General features: G+C 41.2%; 1 protein-coding gene across 1 annotated transcript in view; it reads right to left on the bottom strand.

The window, feature by feature from the left end:
- POLA1 (DNA polymerase alpha 1, catalytic subunit) overlaps positions 1-21,993 on the bottom strand; it is a 340,991-nt gene that overhangs the window by 182,559 nt on the left and 136,439 nt on the right. Inside the window, exons 31-32 of the mRNA XM_049766833.1 lie at positions 19,276-19,407; positions 13,249-13,423 (exon numbers count right to left, since the gene is read on the bottom strand). Coding sequence (XP_049622790.1) covers positions 13,249-13,423; positions 19,276-19,407 — 307 coding nt within the window. The remainder of the gene's footprint in view (positions 1-13,248; positions 13,424-19,275; positions 19,408-21,993) is intronic.

Genomic DNA, 21,993 nt, shown 5'->3' with positions numbered 1-21,993 from the left:
TTGGGGATATTGCCATTTTAATGATGTTAGTCCTGCCAATCCATGAGCAGAGTATGTTTCTCCATTTCCGTGTGTCCTCTCTTATTTCTTGGAGCAGAGCTTTATAGTTTTCTTTGTATAGGTCCTTCACGTCTTCGGTCAAGTTGACTCCAAGATATTTGAGTTTGTGTGGCACTAATGTAAATGGAATTGCCTTCTTTACTTCCTTCTCTTCTCTATCATTATTGCTGTATAAAAACGCCATTGATTTCTGTGTGTTAATTTTGTAGCCTGCCACCTTGCTATATGAATCTATTGTTTCTAGAAGCTTTTTGGTAGAGGCTTTAGGGTTTTCTAAGTAGAGTATCATGTCATCTGCTAACAGTGAGAGCTTGACTTCTTCCTTTCCTATCTGAATTCCCTTGATATCTTTTTCTTGCCTAATCACTATAGCAAGAACTTCCAGTACTATTTTGAAGAGTGGTGAGAGCAGACAGCCTTGTCTCGTACCAGAATTTAGAGGAAAGGCTTTTAGTTTTTGTCCATTGAGGATAATATTTGCCATTGGCTTCTGGTAGATGGCTTGAACTAGATTGAGAAAGGTTCCTTTCATTCCCATCTTGCTGAGAGTTTTGATCAAGAATGGGTATTGGACCTTATCAAATGCTTTTTCTGCATCTATTGATATGATCATGTGATTTTTATTTTTCTTCTTGCTGATGTTGTGTATGATGTTGATAGATTTACGGATGTTAAACCAGCCTTGCATTCCTGGGATGAAACCTTCTTGGTCTTAGTGTATCATCTTCTTGATGATACATTGAATCCTATTTGCCAGGATTTTGTTGAAGATCTTTGCATCAGCATTCTTCAAGGATATTGGACTGTAATTTTATTTTTTGGCAGCATCTCTGTCTGGTTTTGGTATAAAGGTGGTGTTGGCTTCATAAAAGCTGTTTGGGAGTGTTCCCATTTTTTCCATTTCATGGAAGAGCCTGGCTATGATTGATAGTAGATCCTCTTGAAAGATTTGAAAAAATTCATTAGGAAATCTATCTGGGCCTGGGCTTTTCTTTTTGGGCAGATTTTTGATTACAGTTTCAATTTCCTCAGTAGTGATGGGGTGTTTAGATATGCCACATCCTCGTTACATAAATATGGAAGGTTATAAGTGTCCAAGAATTTTTCCATTTCTTCTAGGTTCTCATGTTTAGTAGCATAACGTTTCTCAAAGTAGTCTCTGATTACCCTTTGGATCTCTGCAATAACTGTTGTGATCTCCCCCTTTTCATTTCTAATATGGGTTATCAGGTTTCTCTCTCTCTTTCTTTGTGAGTTTTGCCAATGGTCTATCAATCTGTTTATTTTTTCAAAGAACCAACTTCTGCTTTCGTTGATCTTTCAGATTGTTTTTTGGTTTTCCACTTCATTGAGTTCTGCTTTCAGCTTTGCTATTTCCTTCTGTCTCCCTATTTTTAGGTCCTTTTGTTGGTCATTTTCTAATTTTTTGAGCCGTGTCATTAAGTTATTCATGTATGCCCCTTCTTGCTTCCTGATGTGTTCTTGTAGAGCTATAAATTTTCCTCTCAGGACCGCTTTTGCTGTGTCCCATAGATTCTGGCTGTTTGTTTCTTCATTATCCTTTGTTTCCAGGAAAGTTTTGATTTCCTTTTTTATTTCATCTCAGACCCACTGGTTGTTCAGTAGTAGGGTATTTAATTTCCAATTGTTAAAGTTTTTCTTCTGTGTGGCTTTGTAGTTCACATCTAATTTCAGAGCCTTATGGTCAGTAAAGGTAGCCTGCAATATTTCTATCCTCTTGATTTTATGAAGGTATGTTTTATGTGTCAGCATGTGGTCTATTCTGGAGAATGACCCATGTACATTGGAGAAGAATGTGTATCCAGGTTTTTTGGAGTGGAGTGTCCGATATATATCTACTAGTCCTCTTTCTTCCATTTCTCTATTCAGGGTTAGTTTGTTTTTGTTGGGTTTCAGTCTTGTTGATCTATTAATTGTTGCCAGGGCCGTTTTGAGGTCTCCCACAATTATTGTATTATTATTGATGTCTTCTTTCAGATTTGTCAATAATTGTATTAGTTTGCTGGTCTCTCATTGGATGCATATATGTTTAATAGTCTGGTTTCTTCTTGTTGTACATATCCCTTGATTAGTACAAAGTGTCCATCTTTGTCCCTTACCACTTTTCTGACTATAAACTTGGTGTCATCTGATATTAATATGGCCACCCCAGCTTTTTTAAGGGTGTTGTTTGCTGGGATGATTTTCTTCCAGCCTTTGATTTTATGTCTATGTTTGTTCTGATTATTCAGGTGTGTTTCTTGTAGGCAGCAGAATGTTGGATTCATCTTTTTGACCCATTTTGCCACTCTGTGTCTTTTAATTGGTGAATTTAGTCCATTGACATTGAGGGAGATGATTGTCATAGGATTTAATGTCATCTTTATAGATAAGTTTTCTGTGTTTGTTGATTTCTCTTGTCTTAAAGTAGACGTTTCAGTTTTTCCTTTAAGGCTGATTTTTCATCTTTGAAATTTCTGAGCTGTTGTTTATCCATGAAGCTATGTCTAATTCTCTCAAACCTGAACGTGAGTCGGGCTGGGTGCAGGATTCTCGGTGAGGAATCCATTTCATTCAGTCTGTCACAGTATTCCACCACTGTTTTCTGGCCTTAAGAGTTTGTGACATGTCTGCTGTGAGTCTAAAGAATGCTCCTTTGAATGTAATTTCCTTTTTTGATCTTGCTGCTTTCAGTATTCTATCTCTATCTGTGGGATTTGTCATTGTAACAAGGATGTGTCTTGGGGTGTTTTTCTTCGGGTCTCTTTTAGCTGGTACTCTTCGGGCATGCAGGATTTGATTGCATGTAGTCTTTAACTCTGGGAGTATCTCTTTGATGATGTCTTTGACAGTTGATTCTTCCTGAGGATCGCCTACCTGGGCCTCTGGGACTCCAATGATTTTTATGTTGAGTTTATCAAAGACTTCTATTTTCATCTGTTCACATTCCTTGAGTACTTTTTCCATTGCCTGATCGCTTGTCTTAAGGTTCTTTTCCAATTTCTTCTACCGTGTTGAGTTTTTCTGCATCTCATCTTCCAGCAGGTTGATTCTGTCCTCAGCTGCTATCCACCGAGTTCTTCAGTTGAGCTACCGTGTTTTTCCCATCTGTTATTTCAGTTTGGAGTTTTCTCATTTCTTTCTTTGTGTTCTGTTCAGATCGATCTATGCTTTCTTTGAGTTCTACGAACAACTTCCATATTTCTATTCTAAGCTCCTTATCCAAGAGGTTAATCACATGATTGGAATTTTTTTCGGTCATTCGACCTATAGTCTCCATTCTTTGTGCATGGTGTTTACCTGCAAGGTTTACCCATTGTCAAGCTTGTAGTGTGATTTTTTTCTGCGTGTTGTGGTGAGGTTTACTGGTTAGAAAGAATGCGCATCTGCGGAGCGGCCACACTATTCTGGGGCCTTTAGTGACAGTTTTTGTGGGTTCACTTCCCAGGGCTCTGAGGAGAGCTTCAAGAATTCAGGAAAGACAGAGAAGCACAGGACAGAGGTCCCTTCAGGTCCTCCGAAGAAGCCCCATTTTCCTTTTCTTTAAAATGGGTCAAACAAATCTGGGGCCAAGACATAGCACAATGTCAGAGCATTTGCTTCGCTTGTGGTGACCAGGCATCCCATCTGGTCCCCCACCTTGCCAGGAGCGATTTCTGAGTACAGAGCCAGGAGTGACTGCCACCGGGTGTGATTCAAAAACCATTAATCAATCATTCAATCAATTAAAAAATAAAATGGGTCAAATCATGGAAATATATGAATACAGGACAAAATAAAGAAATTGTGATATTTTTCTCGGTTGATAACAATGCAACTAGGTTGAAAAACAGAGGATATTTGCTTTTTTGGGGGGCACACTGGTGATGTACAGGAGTTACTCCTGGCTATGCACTCAGAAATTGCTCCTGGCTTAAGAGACCGCAGTCTGGCCTAGGCTAGCGCTGGCAAGGCAAATTCCTTATTAATTCCATGCCACAGCTCAGGCCCCGTGTCCTTGCTTTTGTGAAAAGCAAGTGAATAAAATCACAATAAAATCTTTAGTGATAAAATGATATAATATCTAATGTTCACCTCAACATAAACCAGAGATGGGGGAAGAGTTGGCCACAGAACAGTTTGTTGAAGTTGGGCGATTAGGAGCCATTGGTGGGATCTTAATACAACTATCTCTACAATTCTACATATTTAGGAAGTTGCATAATAAAAAGTTTTTAGACTACTAAGGAAGCATTGCATTACAAAAGCAAGCAATTGATATATGAGGCAGATAACTAAAATTGCCTATCATATCAATGCTAATCTCCTAGCATAGACAATAAATTTAGGTATTTCATTTGGTTTTTTTTTTTGGGGGGGGGGTACACTCGGTGGTGCTCAGGGGTTACTCCTGGCTTTGCGCTCAGAAACCATATGGGATGTCGGGGATCTAACCCGGGTCTGTCTTGAGTTGGCCAGTGCAAGTCAAACACCCTAGTACTGTGCTACCAGTCCGGCACCTAATTTGAGTGTTTTAAAAAGACATTATATTCAAATTTCTGGGTTAAACAAATGGGGGAGATCACACCAGCAATGCCCAGAGGGTCATATGCTGAGCCAGGGATTGAGCTCAGAAAATGAATTTCATCAACCTGCTACGATGCCCCCTACAAAATCTTGATAGAACAAAAAAATTCCAAAAGACAACACTCTCAAGAACTCACTCTGGGGCCCAGAGAGATAGCACAGCGGCGTTTGCCTTGCAAGCAGCCGATCCAGGACCAAAGGTGGTTGGTTCAAATCCCGGTGTCCCATATGGTCCCCCATGCCTGCCAGGAGCTATTTATGCAAGACAAATGCCCTATCCATTTTTATATTGCACTGGTTTCCCTTCCTCAGCTGTTTTTTAATAATCTTTATTGTGACCAATGTGTGCCTCCCATCCTCAGCTGTTTTTAATGCCTTTGAAAAAAACTTAAAAAAAAGGGAAGTTTAATTTAATGAGCTACATACTTCTGGTCCAGAAAAAATGCTTTAGGAGTGTCTTCTCTCCTATTTTAAGCCTGAGAAAGACAGCAACTTAGACAGAAAGAAATATTTGAATAATTTGGAAAATCAAGGAAATAAAGCAACAAGCCAAGGTTCACTTCTCTTGCAAGTATGCAAGTAGGGCCCCCTCCAGCCTGTGGTTGGTGCTGGTGTGTGGAGGGGCGGAGGTCTGAGTTGCAGCTAAGCTGGAGGTCTCTACTCAATTACTTTTCAGAATTGGCTTAGTATTGTTCAACTATTTTTCCTTTATATTTTATAAAACAAAAAAACTATCTTTTTTTTTAATAAAATCAGAATGCTAATATTTTTCAACAAGGGAAAACCTATAATTACCATACCATCCTTTCGCATCTTGTGCATACATATGCATTGAATATGGCTTCATTACCTCTGTGCAATTATGGACTACATATTTATTTATTTACTGTGTCATATCTATTTTGTTCAAGTTGCATAATCTCAGTATTATTTTGGTGTATGGAGTTGAAATGCTTTGAAAAATACTGATTCCTTGAGCCAGAGAGAAGGCACAGTGAGTAACACACTTGTCTGGTTCATGGTAGACCTGGAATCAATCCCTGGCAACCCTAAGCACCACTAGGAGTGATCCCTGACTGAGCATAGCCGAGTGTGCTCTCCACCCCTTTAAAATAACTCAAACAATTACTTACTGATATCTAGTTAGAACGTGGCATTGTGTTCTGGAAAGCTGTTTAGGATAGAGTATTCTGAACACACACAGGAGTCAAATATGGGGATTTGGAGCTGATAAACATGTACATGATTATTCTGAGCTCAGCAATAACTTGACAATGTTTCTGAACATCAACCAGTCTCACTAGAAACTTTAACCTCTGACTGAGGTGAATAATATCACTGCTGCCCTCAGGCTGTGCTACTAAGACAGAAACGACCCATGAAGCACTAGCCACATAGAAACTGAGTCCCAAAGCTGCAGAACCTTTCAAGAAGCTCCCCATACATCCCCTAGCCCATCATAAGGTGCATTGGGCAAGGCCTGGCTGACCCCTGAAATGCCCAAGGTCTCTCCAGTTCATCCATAGGCTGGAAGAGCCAGTGAGAAATGGGGAAAGGGATCATTCCTGAAGGCACAAGGACTTCTCCATAGCTCACCCCAACAAAGCTTCATGTGCCAGTCTACTTCATCTATTCTTTTCCTGGAAGCCCCTGAAAGCTGCTAATCTTTTCATCTACTCTTTTAGGCAATCTGGCTTGGCCAGATGCTCAGTAAAAGTATCACAGCTGACTCAACTCTAGACCTCTCAGCATGCCCTTCAGGATGATGATATTCTCCCCCATGAACTTGGACACCCAGCTTGTGGGGATGGGTATGGAGTGGAGCCCCCTGCTGGAAGGGGCGGGTTCCTCAGCAGCTAGACTCTGAGACTACTTTGCATTCCTGTGATTCTACTTTTCAAACTTTACTGTTATGCTCTGGAAAAAAGACTACGTTTGAAAATTCGAGTGAAGAATGGACATTCTTTAAAAATATTAACCATGGAGGTCCTAAAAGATAGTACTTCATGTGGATGAACCAGATTTGATTCCTGGCATCCCAGATGACCTTCGAGCACAGCCAAGAATGATCCCTGTGTGCAGAGCCAGGAATAACCACTGAGGACGGTGAGGTGTGGCCCCTCCTCAAGAAAAACAAAAGAGCTTAATGTAATCATGAAAATATGCACAAGTTTTCATGCACAAAGTAAACTGGAAGCACATTCTTGGAGCAATGCTATATCCCCACCATCAATCTGCTACTTTGTCCCCTTACTATGTTCTGTGGGCCTAGCTCCTAGGCCTGTCAAAGGTCCCCCAAACTCTATTTATTTCTTGGAAGATGTCATTGGACTCTTACTACTGGAAAAAAATCTGTAGTGGTGAGAATCACTTTAAAAATTTTTTTGTTTACAATACTATAAATAATATGGACATCATTCCAACTTCATACCCATCGTCAGTGTACCCTACTCCCTCAAAAATCTCAAGGTCTCTCCTCTCTCCTACCCAACTCCACTGTATGAGTCAATTCCTGTATTATGTTGTTTCTGGATATTTATCGCTACCTCTTTGTGTTTCTTTAAGGGTCACCTAGGAGAATGATCAGTCTGTATCTATCCCTGTCCCCATCCTTCTGACTGACTTTATTCAGTATCACAGCCTCTAGTTCCATGTTGCTAGAAACTGCATAATTTTGTCCTTTCTTAAGAGCTGCATTGTATTCTTTTATGCATATATGCCACAATTTTCGATATATTCATCTGCAGCTGGGCATTTGAGCTATTCCTATATCTTGGCTACTATATTAAGTGCAGCAATGAACATAGGCATGCACATATCATTTGAATTAAATTAATGTTCTTATGTTTTGAAGATTGATGCCAAGAAGTATTGCTAGATCTTATGGGTATTCTTTTCCTATTTTTTGTTTTTTTTGGGGGCCACACCTGGTGGTCCTGGCTCTATACTTAGGGATAACTCATGGAAGTCTCAGGGGACCAGAGGAGTACCAGGGTTCAAATCAGGTCTGTACTATTGTTCTGGTCCCTATTCCTATTTGAGAAATCTCTATATTACTTTCCTTAGAGGCTGAACCAGACAACTTACCCAACAACAGTAGATGAAGGTTCCTTTCTTACCACAACCCTGCCTAGCACTGGCTATTTCCAGATTCTTTTGCTGTATGCCATTGTCAGAGGTGTGAGACAGTATCTCATTGTTGTTATGATATACATTTCTCTAATAATGAGCACTTTTTCATATGTCTGTCAGCCATCCATATGGCTATAAACATTTTTTAAAGACCATAGTTTTTACCTTCCAATTGAACCCATAAACAAACTGGGTCAAGTGTAGTCTGTCTGATTTCAAGCACTGCTTTCAGAGCCTAAGTTCAAAATCTACACATTTTTCTAAATATCAGAATGGATGAGGTAACTAGTTAGATAAATAATGGCAAAAATTTTATCACTGATCATGAAAAATTGTTCTTTACAGGTATTGTACAAATCATCATTCATTGGAGGAAAGGTATTATATAATTCTAAGTACCATTATGCATACAGTATAAATTTATTAAAAGATGAAATTCAAAACTAAACTTTATAGACTATTCTCATCACTGGTCTTTTTTCTAGGTATAGAAGACTATTTGGATGTTGGTACATACTGTGAATATTTCATCCACAGAATATAGAGAGCTTTCATTAGAACAAGAGAGAAAAAACCTATAGTCAAGAGAACAAAAGCTAAGAGTTCCAAGTTTTAGTGGCCTTGTTTCCTATAGGGCTATTGTACAAGAAGAGTAATACTATATTTTCTTCTATTCAGTGATGGAAAAGAGTAAAATTTTGCTTTATTTAAGCCCAATAGCAATAATCTTGCATGGGTTTCAGAAAAATGATACACATTTTACTGTGGGATAATGAGAACCATTAGTTATTAGAGAGAACAAATGATTCTCTTTCAATTCAACACGTATTCATTCTCTCATTTAATAGACTATCCTCTCTGCTTGTCAGTGAAAAGGCCTTCCCATACCAAACACCGGCCGAGCGAAATACCATCAGAGAGACTTCAGGAGGCATCAGGACGGGCAGAGCCGCTCAGAAAATTCCAAAGTGAAGCCACAGGAAAAACCAAGAGTTGCTGCTTGCCTTTTATTTCAAGGAAAGCAACATAAAAGCAATAGAAAAAGAAAAGGTTGTGGAAAAATACAGTTGCTCTCCACAAAAGAGTCTTAAAAATAAAAAATCATGAACTTAATAATTTTCCTAAATGAAATTATGCCATTATTCCTGATTTCTTTGTGCGAACTAAAAGAACAAAGTATCAAACTTCACTAAAGTTTCCACACTGTAATCCATTTCATTAATCAAAGATAAAAACTACATTAAAAGCAAGAGAATGATTTGATGTGTGTGATTAGGCAGTTGGAGGGCTTGTATTTTATGTATACACTTGCACACTTCAACTTATTTAACCATGTCAGCTCACTAACGGCATTTTTTTTGACATAAAGAAAACAGATTTAGAATTTTCAAAACAAATTACAGTAATTTGATGCCTACAGCTTGCACCTCTTAGAAACCACGCACCCCCTAACACTCCCCTTGCTTTCCCACCACTCACCGCTTCCTACCCTCTAAACCGGGTAACAGGGACCTCCATTCCTTCATTTTCCACATAGGCAACAGCCAGAAGGGCTTCCGATGAAAACACAGCTCAGGAAGCGGCGGGGGGCAAAGGCCTGCCAAGCTCTGCCAGAAGACAGCTTTCGTGGCCCTCAGGGGCTGGGGTAAGAGGGGGCACTGAGGAGTGTGTCAGCTAGGCAGGCTCCCGACTGGGAACACCAGGGGAGGCAAGCTGCACAATGAGCAAGGACAGAAAAAAATCCAAGGGGAAGAAACGAAAAGAGAAAAGGGGGAGAAGGCAGTGCTCCCCCAGGGCTCAAAGGCACTCCTGGGCCCCAAGAAGACGGCTAACTAGAACTGTCGACCTAGCAGGGCTGGCCTCCAGCTTTCATGTGATGGGGCAGGAGACACGTGGTGAGTCGTGCCCATGCGAACTCATGCAGGTTAGAACAGCACAGGCAATTTGAAAGTGGGACCCACTGAGCTGCTGGCTTTGAAAATAATTTGGGAGAACTGGATTTGTAAGGCAATCCATTATTAGACAGCCACAACTAAGAAAAAGTTCACCATTAAGATGACATCTGCCCACAATTTTGTGCATAGAAATATGCTCTGGGGCCAGAGAGCTAGGCCAGGGGATATGACACGTGCCTTGCATTTGACTGCAAACATGGCTGGAATCCCAGGCACTGTCCATGGTTTGAGTATCACTGGGCCTGGCCCCTTACCACCACCACTTTCTCCCAATCCCCGGTTAAAATCTGATTGTAATGAAATTTTGCTTCATGCTGTAACATGAAGTAAACTAGAAGGGGTTATGCTAACTGTAGTATGTCAGAGGGAGAAAGACTGACACTGAATGAGCTTACTTATAAGCTTCAAATGTGTATGAAGAAACAGGGGCTGGAGTGATAATACACAGCGGGGAAGGTGCTTGCCTTGAATGTGGCTGTCCTGGGTTCAATTCCCAGCATCCCATATGGTCCCTCTAGCACGGCCAGGAGTTATTTCTGAGTGCAGAGCTAGAAATAAAGCCCTAAACATTACTGGCCCCAAAACAAAAGAGTATATGAAGAAAGGAGGGCTGGAGAGATAGCACAAAGGTAGGGTGTTTGCCTTGACGGCGATCAAGGACCTTGGTTCCCCCAGTGTCCCATATGGTCCCTAGCCAGGAGTGATTTCTGAGAGTATAGCCAGAAGCATCACCAGGTGTGCCCTCTCCAAAAAAAGTATATGAAGAAAGAAAGCGAAGTACAGCCAAGGAAGATCTACTGAAAACAGACCCTGAGTTTCAGATGGCAGAACTGAGGTTAAAAGAAAGGAGAGAGCTTAAAGGCTCTAGAGAACAGTGATGGAGGGAAACTTGCACTTTTGGGGGAGATAAGAGGTTGTTGTAATATTTTACCTCTAAAACACACACACATTTAAGTCAAAGGAAAAGAAAAGATCTAAAACATGACCCTGAAAACCAACAAAGGCAGGTGAGTCTCCACCTGGAATGGCATCTGTGCCCACCACCACGACACGCCGTCACATTTGGTATGAGGCACTCATGAGGTGAAGAGTGTCCCTTCCTCCCTGCCTTGGCACTGGGTGACTAGAAAGCTCCAAATCCAAGCAGTTGTCTTTAGTCCAGATTCTTGAGGATATATATGGAAAAAGCTCCCGAAAATGCTTGGCTCCAGGGTCCTCAGTAGGGAACCAGGAGGTCCAACGGGGAGTCAAGGGGGCATGAAGATGACACAGTACTACCTTGACACCCACACATCGCCCTCTAGGTGCAGACACCAAGCACAGCTGGCCACTTGCTGCCTGTACAGACAAGACCAGGCAGTTACTTCTCTAAGCCTCAACTTCCTTCTTGGTAAAATAGAGAAGATACAACACAGCCATTTGTGGGTGCTGAAAAAGCTATATAATACCTATTATGGCCACTGAGAGTAACCCTTGGCATACAATATGGAAGCAGGGGCTGGTTCAGAGGGTTGCAGTAGAGGGCTGCAGTGGTATGCACTGAAGTGGTATGACTGAAGCACCGGGTTTGATTCTCAGCACTTGTTGGTTATGAGCCTGGTTGTTCCCAGCACCATATCTTGGGACTCAAGTACTTAACCCTCAAGCCTCCACAACAGGGCCAATTATCACAAGGAGTGACCTTAAGACCCCCTGCTTGGTAAGCTACCCACCCCAAATGAAGTGGAAGTTGAAAAACACTACGCATTTACACTTCTCCCAGCTGAGGACTGATAAACATCATTAAATAAAACTCAACTCTGAGAAAACATTCTACGATGATTTGGGTAGCAGAAGTTTATCTTCCTAATTATGTTTTGCTTAGGCAAATGTCAAAAATGAGTTTCCTCTCCCAGAGCAGATACTGATGAGATAGGTCAGGGAGGATTTCTTAAGCTTTTTCCCGTCCTGATCCTTTCTTGACAAAGTCATCAGTATGCAACTGCAAGGATAGAGATGTGACAGGTATATCAATAATCAATATCATTATACTCAATAGTAAGAGCTAAGTAACTCTTCTTCTAATAATTTAGATTTATCTTAAATAGAGTAGTTGACTTTTGTATTAATAAGTAATTGTTAATTAATCATAATTTAGTATGATGATAATCAAAAAGAAATTTCTTTTACAACACATTTTTAAATTATGAACACCACATAGCATGGCAGGCCAGTCTGGGAAGCAGTGTAAAGGAAAAATGGGGATGGCGAGGAAGTAAGCCACTGTCACCAGGGTCAGGCTAGAGGTGTGACAGATTAAGTGGCAGAGTTTCTGCTACTGACAGTACTAAGCAGTGCCTGCTCTGCACCAGACTGTGAGTAACTTCTCACCTGGTGTCTGGCTGCTCCCTTGGACAGCTCACATTTCGGCTTCTAGCACCAAGGTAGAGGGGCTTGCCAATGTCAAGGAGCTCATGATGAGCAGAACCACCATTTGAACCCAGATACCTTGGAGACCAGACATCAGCTCTCAGTGAGAGCAGGAGCAACTTTCCATGAAGGAAGGACAGAAATGAACAATACCACACTTAGGGGACCAAGTTACTGAAAGAGAAACAAAGATAGACAATCAGGTTGGAGATAGAAGGTTAGAAAGTTGGTCACTGCCAAACTTAGGGGCTGGATGAGGCCAGTGGCATTGGGGTGGTAACCTTAGGCAGCATCTCAAAATGTTGGCCTTCACGTATATTGGGAGAGACTGCAGGCCATAAAGCAATGCAATGCTCGCTGTGTTGGTCACCTACATATGAAAGAACAACTCAGTACAAAAATATCTCTAAGCAAGTGATGACAGATAATATGGATATAAGTAAGTCAAAACACTGAGGTGTCTTTGTCAGCACCTCCTGGGAGAATGTGAATTTATGAAGCAGTCAATTCCTAGAAAAGAACAGTGAGTATGATTTGGGGGTTATTTTTGTTTGTTTTGTTTTTGTTTTGGGGCTACACCCTGCACTGCTCTGGCTCTACACTCAGAAATCACTCTAGGAAGCCTCAGGGAACCATAGGGATCCCAGGGATCAAACCTGGTTGGCCATATGCAAAGGCAAATGCTCTACCCACTGTGTTATCACTCCAGCCTGTGAGTTTGGCTTTTAACTTCAAATTAAAGCAAGAGACTTTCAGGTATACTAGAGAACTTTCAGAAAATCAAATATTATAGATAAAACACCTTGATGTTAAAAAAAAAGCTACAACAAAACAAGATGAACCAATAACTTAGATCACTAGATACAGCTACAAACTGCAAAATCAAAAGACTATAATGGCGCCTAAAATCTCTCCATCCATTCTTTGGTCTTCCCTTTATATTTACTGAGTTCCTATTGAGGAACAGACTTGTGCTTAGAGGTGGCATGAAAGTACGTGGAGAACTGTCTATGAAATACAGACATTAACTAAAAAGCTAATAGTAAGAAGTTGGTGACAGAGCACCATGCCTATAGAGCCCTTAAGAGGCAAAGGACTCCCAAGCATGTGAGCTCGAGACACTTACCTAACCACGTTGCAATGAGGACAGCATCAATTCCATCTATCGGCTCACAGATCCGAACCACGACTGGGTGGATCTGCTGGGCCAGGTAGTACTGGGTGTCAATGGTTAAATTCTCCTGTTTCTGCAGCTGTTCAGGTGCATAAGCCCTTTGATTTGCAGTGAGATCTGACCCATCCTACAAGAGGACATTGCACAGAAAAAGTTGTGAGAAATTCAATCACACACAGTTGCTTGCTTCCAAAGAAGCATCCATTTAGCTTCTAGGTGTTTAATTCCAAGCACCAAGAGCTCCTGGTAAAGATTCGCAATGCATCCAAGAGTAGGAAGATCAAGGAGAATATCTTGCCCGCTGTCCAAGAGTGTAAATCCAGCATGTGTTCTGTTCTATTTTTTGTTGAAACAAGAAACCATCAAGATGCATGTCTAAATATTCCACCCGCCATAGCATAGAAAAACTGAGAAATCCTACCAATGATGTGTCTAGCCACATAGTCACCTTAGGAGTGATTATAAAAAAAACATGTGCGGTACTTTCATAATGGTAATATGACTCCCTCGTGCAGGAATTCCAGTCTTAGCCTCATCTTAGAGATTTCAGGGACTATACTTTCCAAGAGAGCTATAGGTACCATTGAGAATGATCTCAGGAAAAAGACAAGGAAATGACACTCTATAATAGTATGTACAAGAGAGAATTAACAGGAATAAAAACTATGATCTATCTTGGTGTTGCAACTGTTCTCCAGAAGGGAAATGTTAAGCTGTTTTTTTGTTTTATTTTGTATGCTCAGGCGTTACTCAGGAATTACTCCTAATGGTGCTTGGTGGACCATAGGAGATGCAGGTGCTTGAGCCTAGGCCTGCCACCTGCAAAGCAAATGCCTTGATCCAGTTTTGGAAGGTAAATATTTGATCACTGAAATGCAGGGCATGGGCTGTGTGCTCTTCACCCAGAAAGATGGGCCAGTGAGCTACCTTTACCAGGAATTTCTCTTAATAAAAATGAAAGCTGTGACATTATGCTAATGCTACCATCTCTGTAAACCAAAAAGTCACTACTCTACTGGACCAATATTCAACACCTCACTTCCTCCTTTCCCTTGTCTGCAGGAACAGAATAACCAGAGGAGATTGTACTTCATTTCAGTGCTTAGCAAAACGAATCACACTGTGGGTCTTGTTCTTTCATCCCAGCTCCAGTCAGTCTCATCTCCATGCCCAGCTCAAAGTAGAGGCAACCTTCCACACCACTGTCAAAATGACAGATAACTAGAAACTGGGGCTTCTTTCTCTGGCTCAGCTTGTCATGAGAAGAAACTGGAATGATTACCATCCAGGTTCTGCCCATTCTAAGAGATAACAAAATACCCAGAAAAAAAATGAAACTTCAGGGGCTGAAGCATAGGCTCTGCATGCTGCTCCAACCCCTGGGCTTCCTATTGTTGGCTCCCCAGTTCATACAAAGAGAAGAGCTGAGAAGTCTCAAAGCATCATTGGAGTGGCCCCCAAATAAAAACCAAACCAAACAAAAAAGAAGCAAACCACAGATGAAAAGACTTTCTTCTAATTATATCCAGGCATTTGCAACACAATGAACAAAATTAGGCAGGATTAATCAACTTTCTGTTTGTTTTGGAGCGACCACTGGCAGTGCTCAGTGCTACTCCCAGCTCTCACATGGCCATGTGGTGCCAAGGACTGATCCCAGGCCTCCTGCTTGCAAAGCATGTGCTCAGCCTGTGGGGCTATCTCCCAGGTCCTGTAGTAGTAATCAACTTTAATTGTTGTCCTTTCAGAATTCTGAATTGTTACATTATGAGAAAGATGATCGTCAAAGACAAAAAATTGTGTGAAGAATGCCAGGGCAGTGTCTTTCTAAAGAGCCATTCACAAACTATTTCCCAGCAGGATTTTTTGCAGACATAAAATCTACGTGGGTTAGAAGATTGCGTTTTTATAAAGCTGGTCTGTGGTTAAGATGAGAGGAATGTTAAATTTAAGAGTTTCTAAGACCACTAAGTTACCTACTTCCTATATAAAAGATTTTTTTACTTTTTAAAAAAGTTGAAGGCTGGAGCAATAGTACTGGGGGGATGGTGCTTGCCTTGCATGCTGCTGACTTGAGTTCAATTCCTAGTATCACATATGGTAACATAAAAAATAATTCCTGAGTGCAGAGCCAGGAATAATCCCTGAACACCACCAGGACTGTCCCAAAAAGAAAAAAAATGTTGAGGTTCACAGACATGGTTTAGTGGTAGAGTATTTGCCTCCATGCAGAAGGCTTGGTTTCAGATTCAAATACTGCATGGTTCCCTAAGTCCCTCCAGGAATAATGGCCAAGCATTACTGAAGTCAGATGTGCTGCCCAACACCCTCCAAAATAATAATAAACAGCCACATAAAAGTACTAGTTTTAATGGTAAAACAAACCACATTCCTTTTGAATTTTAAAAGCTGTGCTCAATTGACTAGATTTAAGACTAGTAAGATGACGAGTTTTACATGCTGTTCTGGAAATAGTATGCTGCATTAAGGATCTATCCATCAAAGATCAAATTTTCAAACCTAAGAAAAACTACATGGTCTATACAACAGCATGCACGTAATTTTAAAAAACAGAGAAAGAAACAACATAGGTCATCGTTGAATTGTCCATGTAATAATTTGTTAACTCCATTCACAAATTATTTAATTCACAGAGACAACCAAAATTCGAGTCAATTCATTCAAATTCTTTTGTAGGAAACAAAGAGGTAAAGTTTTTAAGTAAGTAAAGGGGTTTTTCAGCAAGTGTAAAAACACAGGCATTATTTAGTCAATATATGGGCCCTTTCCTCTATCCACACTACAACTCACAGCAACTCAAGTCTGACATTCATTTCATGATGGTCCCAGATGAGCCTAGAGCAAGTAAGCACCAGTGCCCAATCATGGACAGGAGAAATCAAAGCACCATTGCTTGAATGACAACTGCATCCTGGGCACCTTCAATCTCTACTTTACCACGAGAGAAATTTTGGTCCACCCATAATAGGAAAAGCTGTTTAACTGGATGCAAGTGAATCCCATAAAACAATCAGGTTGAAGGCATACATTATAGAAGGGGTCCTTGGGACTCCTGAGCACCATTTGGGAGCCCTCTCTCCCTTCACCACCAACACTACCCCCCCCAAAAGAATCCCACTTAAACAACAAATAGAAGTTGATCTAAATATTGAGCAAAAAGATTAGTGGACAGGCTCTGCTTGGCAGGCATCTTTGCTTCCAGCAGTATACAGTTCTCTTCAAAACACATCACTGTATGTTTAGAAAAAGTTTTATCAAGTATGGCTGTATTTGGAAACACAAAGAATAACAGGAGTGTGTAACCCAAAGAGGTGGGCAATTCTGGTGAAGCAACATGCTGCAAGTGGGCATATTCACTGCTAAGGAACAAAGGCAAATTAAAGTCCTATAGGCTTTCACGGGACACTGTGAGAATAAATGAATAAACAGAACCCTTAACTGTACCTTCAATGAGCAAGTTAAAACCCAGCACTACTGAATCAGGAAAATGTTGAAAGTACATCAAATGGCATGTCTTTTGTCATTTTGTGCATTTCCCCCCATCAGTAAAACCCAAAAAGAAACCATAAGGCCTAAAAATTAAATACCAAGGAACTGAAGTTTAAAATTTAAATACATTAACCATGTGACCATATTTCTCCATCCCAGGTTTAGTGGAAACTAATTGTAATGGATTTTATTATGACATGCTATTTAACAGACTGTAGAAAGTATTTCAAAGTTGTATGCTGCCATCTGCTCCTGCCAGCAATAATCTAAAAGTTTTTTCCATGCTATGTGAAGACTTTGGTGGAAAAAAATCTATTCTATTTACTAAAATCTTTATTTGCATAATATGAAAATTGTGTTTTTTTTAAATGAGACTTGTCAGAGCCAATATGCAAAGCACATTAAGGGCTTGAGAGTCAGACATTTATGGAAATATTTTTCTGCAGAAATTAGCTTTCTGTAACAGTTCTTAATCAAGGGTAACCCTAGGAGGGAGACAGAGTCAAGTGCTGATTCCTGTCCATGTACTTAAATCATTTGTTATGTACATCATCTACAGTACTGAGGCGACATTAACAGATGACTTGTAGATTCTGAAGAAATGACTTGCAAACACAAACTAAAGTTCAACAAAGATCACTCTTATTAAAGTGAAGTTTAAGGCTTCTTTTAAAAATTCTAACTGTGATAGGGCCGGAGAGATAGCACAACGGTGGGGCATTTATGCCTTGCACACAGCAGATCCAGAATGGATGATGGTTTGAATCACAGCACCCCAAGCCTGCAGGAGCGACTTCTGAGTGCAAAGCCAGGAGTAACCTCTGAGCGCCACCGGGAGTGACTCAAACCCCCCCCACCAAAAAAAAATTCTAACTGTGGGAACATAATACATTATGTAATAATTCGTGAATTAAAACCTATTCAAATGAATCATGCCCTTTGGTAGATAAGCCACACCAAAGTTAACCATAGGAATTTAAATATAAATTATATATTGACTTTAAAAAATGCCAAAGGGTTGAAAGTCCATTGTTCCAACTGGAATAAAGTATTTCCAAAGAAAAACTGTTCTTTGTTCTACCCTGTCCCCTATCCCTAGGATGTTACTCTCAAAAGAAACTGGCTAGTGGTTTAAAATGGCATCCCAAAGGCCCACAAGTCTCCTTCCTAGAGGTTGCTAAAGGAACAGGAAAGTCAAGGAGGTAAGTTCTAGATTTCTCCACTCAAAAGGCAAAAAAAAAGAAAAGAAAGAGGAAGGAAGGAAGGAAGGAAGGAAGGAAGGAAGGAAGGAAGGAAGGAAGGAGGGAGGGAGGGAGGGAGGGAAGGAGGGAAGGAAGGAGGGAGAGAAGGAAGGAGGGAGGGAAGGAAGGAAGGACGGAAGGAAGGAAGGAAGGAGGGAGAGAAGGACGGACGGAAGGACGGAGGGAGGGGAGGAAGGAGGGAGGGGAGGAAGGAGGGAGGGGAGGAAGGAGGGAGGGGAGGAAGGAGGGAGGGAGGGAAGGAGAGAGGGAAGGAGGGAGGGAGGGGAGGAAGGAGGGAGGGAGGGAAGGAGAGAGGGAAGGAGGGAGGGAGGGAAGGAAGGAGGGAAGGAAGGAGGGAGGGAGGGAAGGAGGGAGGGAGGAAAATGGAACAGATGTTTTTTCGTATAAGGTACATATTTATCATTCACCTTTCTCCGCATATATTCAAGCACTGCTCATTTTCGCCAAAGCCATCACTTGAAAATAGTAAGGGGAAATGTACTTCCTCTCTTTATTCTATATATATTCATAATAGAAACTTGCAAATGTATAAAGGTTAACAACTGCTGAATACATGACAAAACTTTGGTTTTCTTAAAGTTAACTAAGTAGAATAGTGGGTACTAATTTAAAAACCTCTTTGGCAAAATTATCTCAATGGCCCCAAAATGGTCTCAAATGTTTTTATGTGAATTTTAATAAAACACATCATATTCAGCTAATGCTGTAAATGCTGTAAAACTAGGCAGATGAGGGGCCGAAGAGATGCACAATGGTAAGGCACTTGCCTTGCATGTAGCTGACCTGGGTTCGATCCCCAGCATCCCATACAGTCCAAAAGTAATTCTTGAGCACAGAGTCAGGAGTAACCCCTGAACATTGCTGGGTGTGGCTCAAGCAAACAAACACAAACAAAACATCTTTTTATGGAACCAATTATTTGAAAAAAGAACTTGGGGTCAGATAGTATAGTAGGAGGGCACAGTGGGTAGGGCATTTACATGGCACATGGCCCACCCAGGTATGATCATCCCCAGCATCCCATATGGTCCCCTGATACCACCACTAGTAATTTCTGAGCACTGAGCCAGGAGTAACCCCTAAGCACTACAACACGGGCCCCACAACCGCAAAAATAAAGACAGACTGCTAAGCATGATGTTGTGGCAATGTGTATTTTCCCACAGGTTTTCAAGCAGCTGAGCATTAGGAATTTCAACAACATTACCTGACAGATCACATAAGAAACAGTGTCTCCGGCTTTCAACTTTCTGCCTCCTTGAGAATTTATCCAAAGTGCAACATGTACATGAGGAAGATTTTTTTTGTCAGGGTAGTCCTGGGGATCCTTTGTCAATGCCTAAGGAAAAAAAGGAGGGGGAAAGAACACCAAATGTTACACATGGAATCCTGACCACATTAAAAAATGATGTAAATACATCTTTGTTTCGACTCATCATGGCACATAAATATTAAAATGATAGGAGCTGTGTGGTAAAGCAGTGTCCCAGGAACTTGATTCGACACCTCACCCTGGCAGCTCCTCTCACAGCCTCTTAGCAGCTATTGTAAACATATGCCACACTGTCAAGAAAGAAATACAGGATTGGGCCATGCCATGCCACTTAATACTTGGATATCAAATATGAACACTAATTCAGCCTTCTCTGCAGTCTTAGTTTAATAGATCAGTCCTAATGCTTGCAATTCTGACACTAAATTGTAACTTGCCAGGACTGATGGATAATGGCTACTCGGATTTCACAATCCGTTTTCTCCAGCCTCGATAAGTTGCACAGGCACAGCACTGCATAACTCCAATAGTGGCAGTGATCCCAGGCAACACAGCAGCAGGCTGTGATAGTCTGAACTGTCAGGCCTAGCTGGTCACTAGTGGCTGGGAGTGGCCCCCAGGTCCTATGAGCTGGGCTGATTCCTTGCCCCAGTCCACAAATCCCGAACATGACAGAAATGACTGGATTTACACTGACAACAGGAGCCCCACAAAGATAGGAGAGAGGGGGAGCTTGTAACTGACAGGCAAGCAGAAGTCAGATGAACAGGCACAGCTACAGCCCAGTTCACAACACTTAGTGCAGAGTGGCAAGACTTTACCTGCTCTCAGCAATTCACGAAACACCAGCCCTGCCTGGTATCATAGTATGACAGAAATACAGCCACTGGTCCCAAGCTCTCTGCCTTCAGGGGATGGCTCCCTCATTCCAGAAAAATTGTACTAAGCTGCACAAGTCTTAACAGAATGATGCATACTGTGCTTGAGAATTTAGAGCATCCAAGACCACAGCCATCTAAGAAGAACACTCAAGCAAGGGTCAGGGAGGAAGCTTGGGAATCAGGGCCTCATGGCCACATGGATTCTAGGACAAGAGCACCACATGGCAACCTGAGCACCGCCAACTGAGCACTGTGGTCACTGAACACTGCCAGGCAAGCACCACCTGGCACACGGGAAGGGGTCCGCAATTAAGATATGTGGTGTGGCGGGAGACGAGTGTGCCAGTGTCTGCTTTGCAGCTCACCTGGCAACAGGGCCGAACTGGTCATTGGGAGGACCGGGCATTGTGCATTGGGCACTCGGGCTCAAAAAGGTTAGCCATCACTGCCCTAGGGAGTGGGTCTGAAGGAGGAGGACAAGGAGTAACAGGCTGCCACATGTGTGACTATAGTCCTCAAAGTGTGATCTCCACAGGGCTGCTAACACCCTGGGAAGACTGTTTGGCTGCAAGATCCAAACCATTTTGTGAATAAAGGGTTGCAAAGGTGCTCCAATAGTGATGCTCAGACACAGGGCTGCAACCTTCAAAACACGCACCAGGGCAGCAGCAGCTAACTCTAAAGTCACTGTGTCCTTTCCTGCACCACTTCAAAGGGATAATGTCCCTGATGAAGCAGTGAAAACGAAAATTTTCATCTCTGGACCTGTGACTCATGTAACGAAATAGGAATATACACAGGCTGGTTCACTGTACAGTGAAGAGAAAGATCCATGAGTAATGAAGGCCCAGACTCTGCTTGCTACCCTGCCACAGATCCCAATTTTCACTTGAAAGAAAGTGAATTGGCTAGTCAGAGTTATTGCTAATTTGGATCTGTATGCAAGAGAGGGGAGAAAATAAGGACAGAAAAAACCCCGCTACTTCCAGTAAAACAAGTAACAAAATATGCTGTGTTGAATAAAATGCAAGGTTTAAGACCAAATCAGAATTTTGGAAGGAGTTCTTCTTCTGTAAGTTCCATAGCCTCTAAATAACTAAGACTTTCCTGTAGGAATACTTTAAAACTTTGCCTGAAAAATTTTAACATTTGGAATCTTATCAGGCTCTCTACAACCTGGATAATGGACATTAACAAATAAAGAAAATAATGCCTCTCATGAGCAAAATATTCGCTCATGGTAATGTTGAAATATGTATCTAGAGATTCTAATGTAAGAATACATCATGGTGCTTAAATAAAGATATTATTTAAAAAAGGAGTGAAAGGTATACTGAGATTGTTTCTAGTTTCACTTTACAAATATTTTAATTAAAAGTGGTGCAGAAAAAAACTGGATAACTACAGGTAAGAAATTAAAACTTGATCTGTATCTCATACATTACACAAGTCAACTCTAAATGGATCTCAAGATCTGACCAGAAACCTTTTATAAAGTACATAGACAGTATAAAGTGCATAGGCAGAAACGCTATGAGATTTGGACATCAAAGGCAACTATCAGAGGCAACAAAATCAAACAAAATATCTACATAGCAAAAGAAACACGGGCTAAAACTAAAAAGATAGCTAACTGAATGGGACAATATTTGTAATCAACACTTCAGATAAAGGCTTGATATCTAGGATATATAAAGTAAAAACAAAGATGAACAACAACAAACAAACAAATTTAAAAAAACCCTATAAAAATGGGAAAAGGAAATGAACA

The sequence above is a fragment of the Suncus etruscus genome, chromosome X (genome assembly GCF_024139225.1).
Source record: "Suncus etruscus isolate mSunEtr1 chromosome X, mSunEtr1.pri.cur, whole genome shotgun sequence".
Lineage (NCBI taxonomy): Eukaryota > Metazoa > Chordata > Mammalia > Eulipotyphla > Soricidae > Suncus > Suncus etruscus.
Note: the sequence above shows the minus strand (reverse complement) of the source record. Positions and strands in the feature narration are given on the sequence as shown.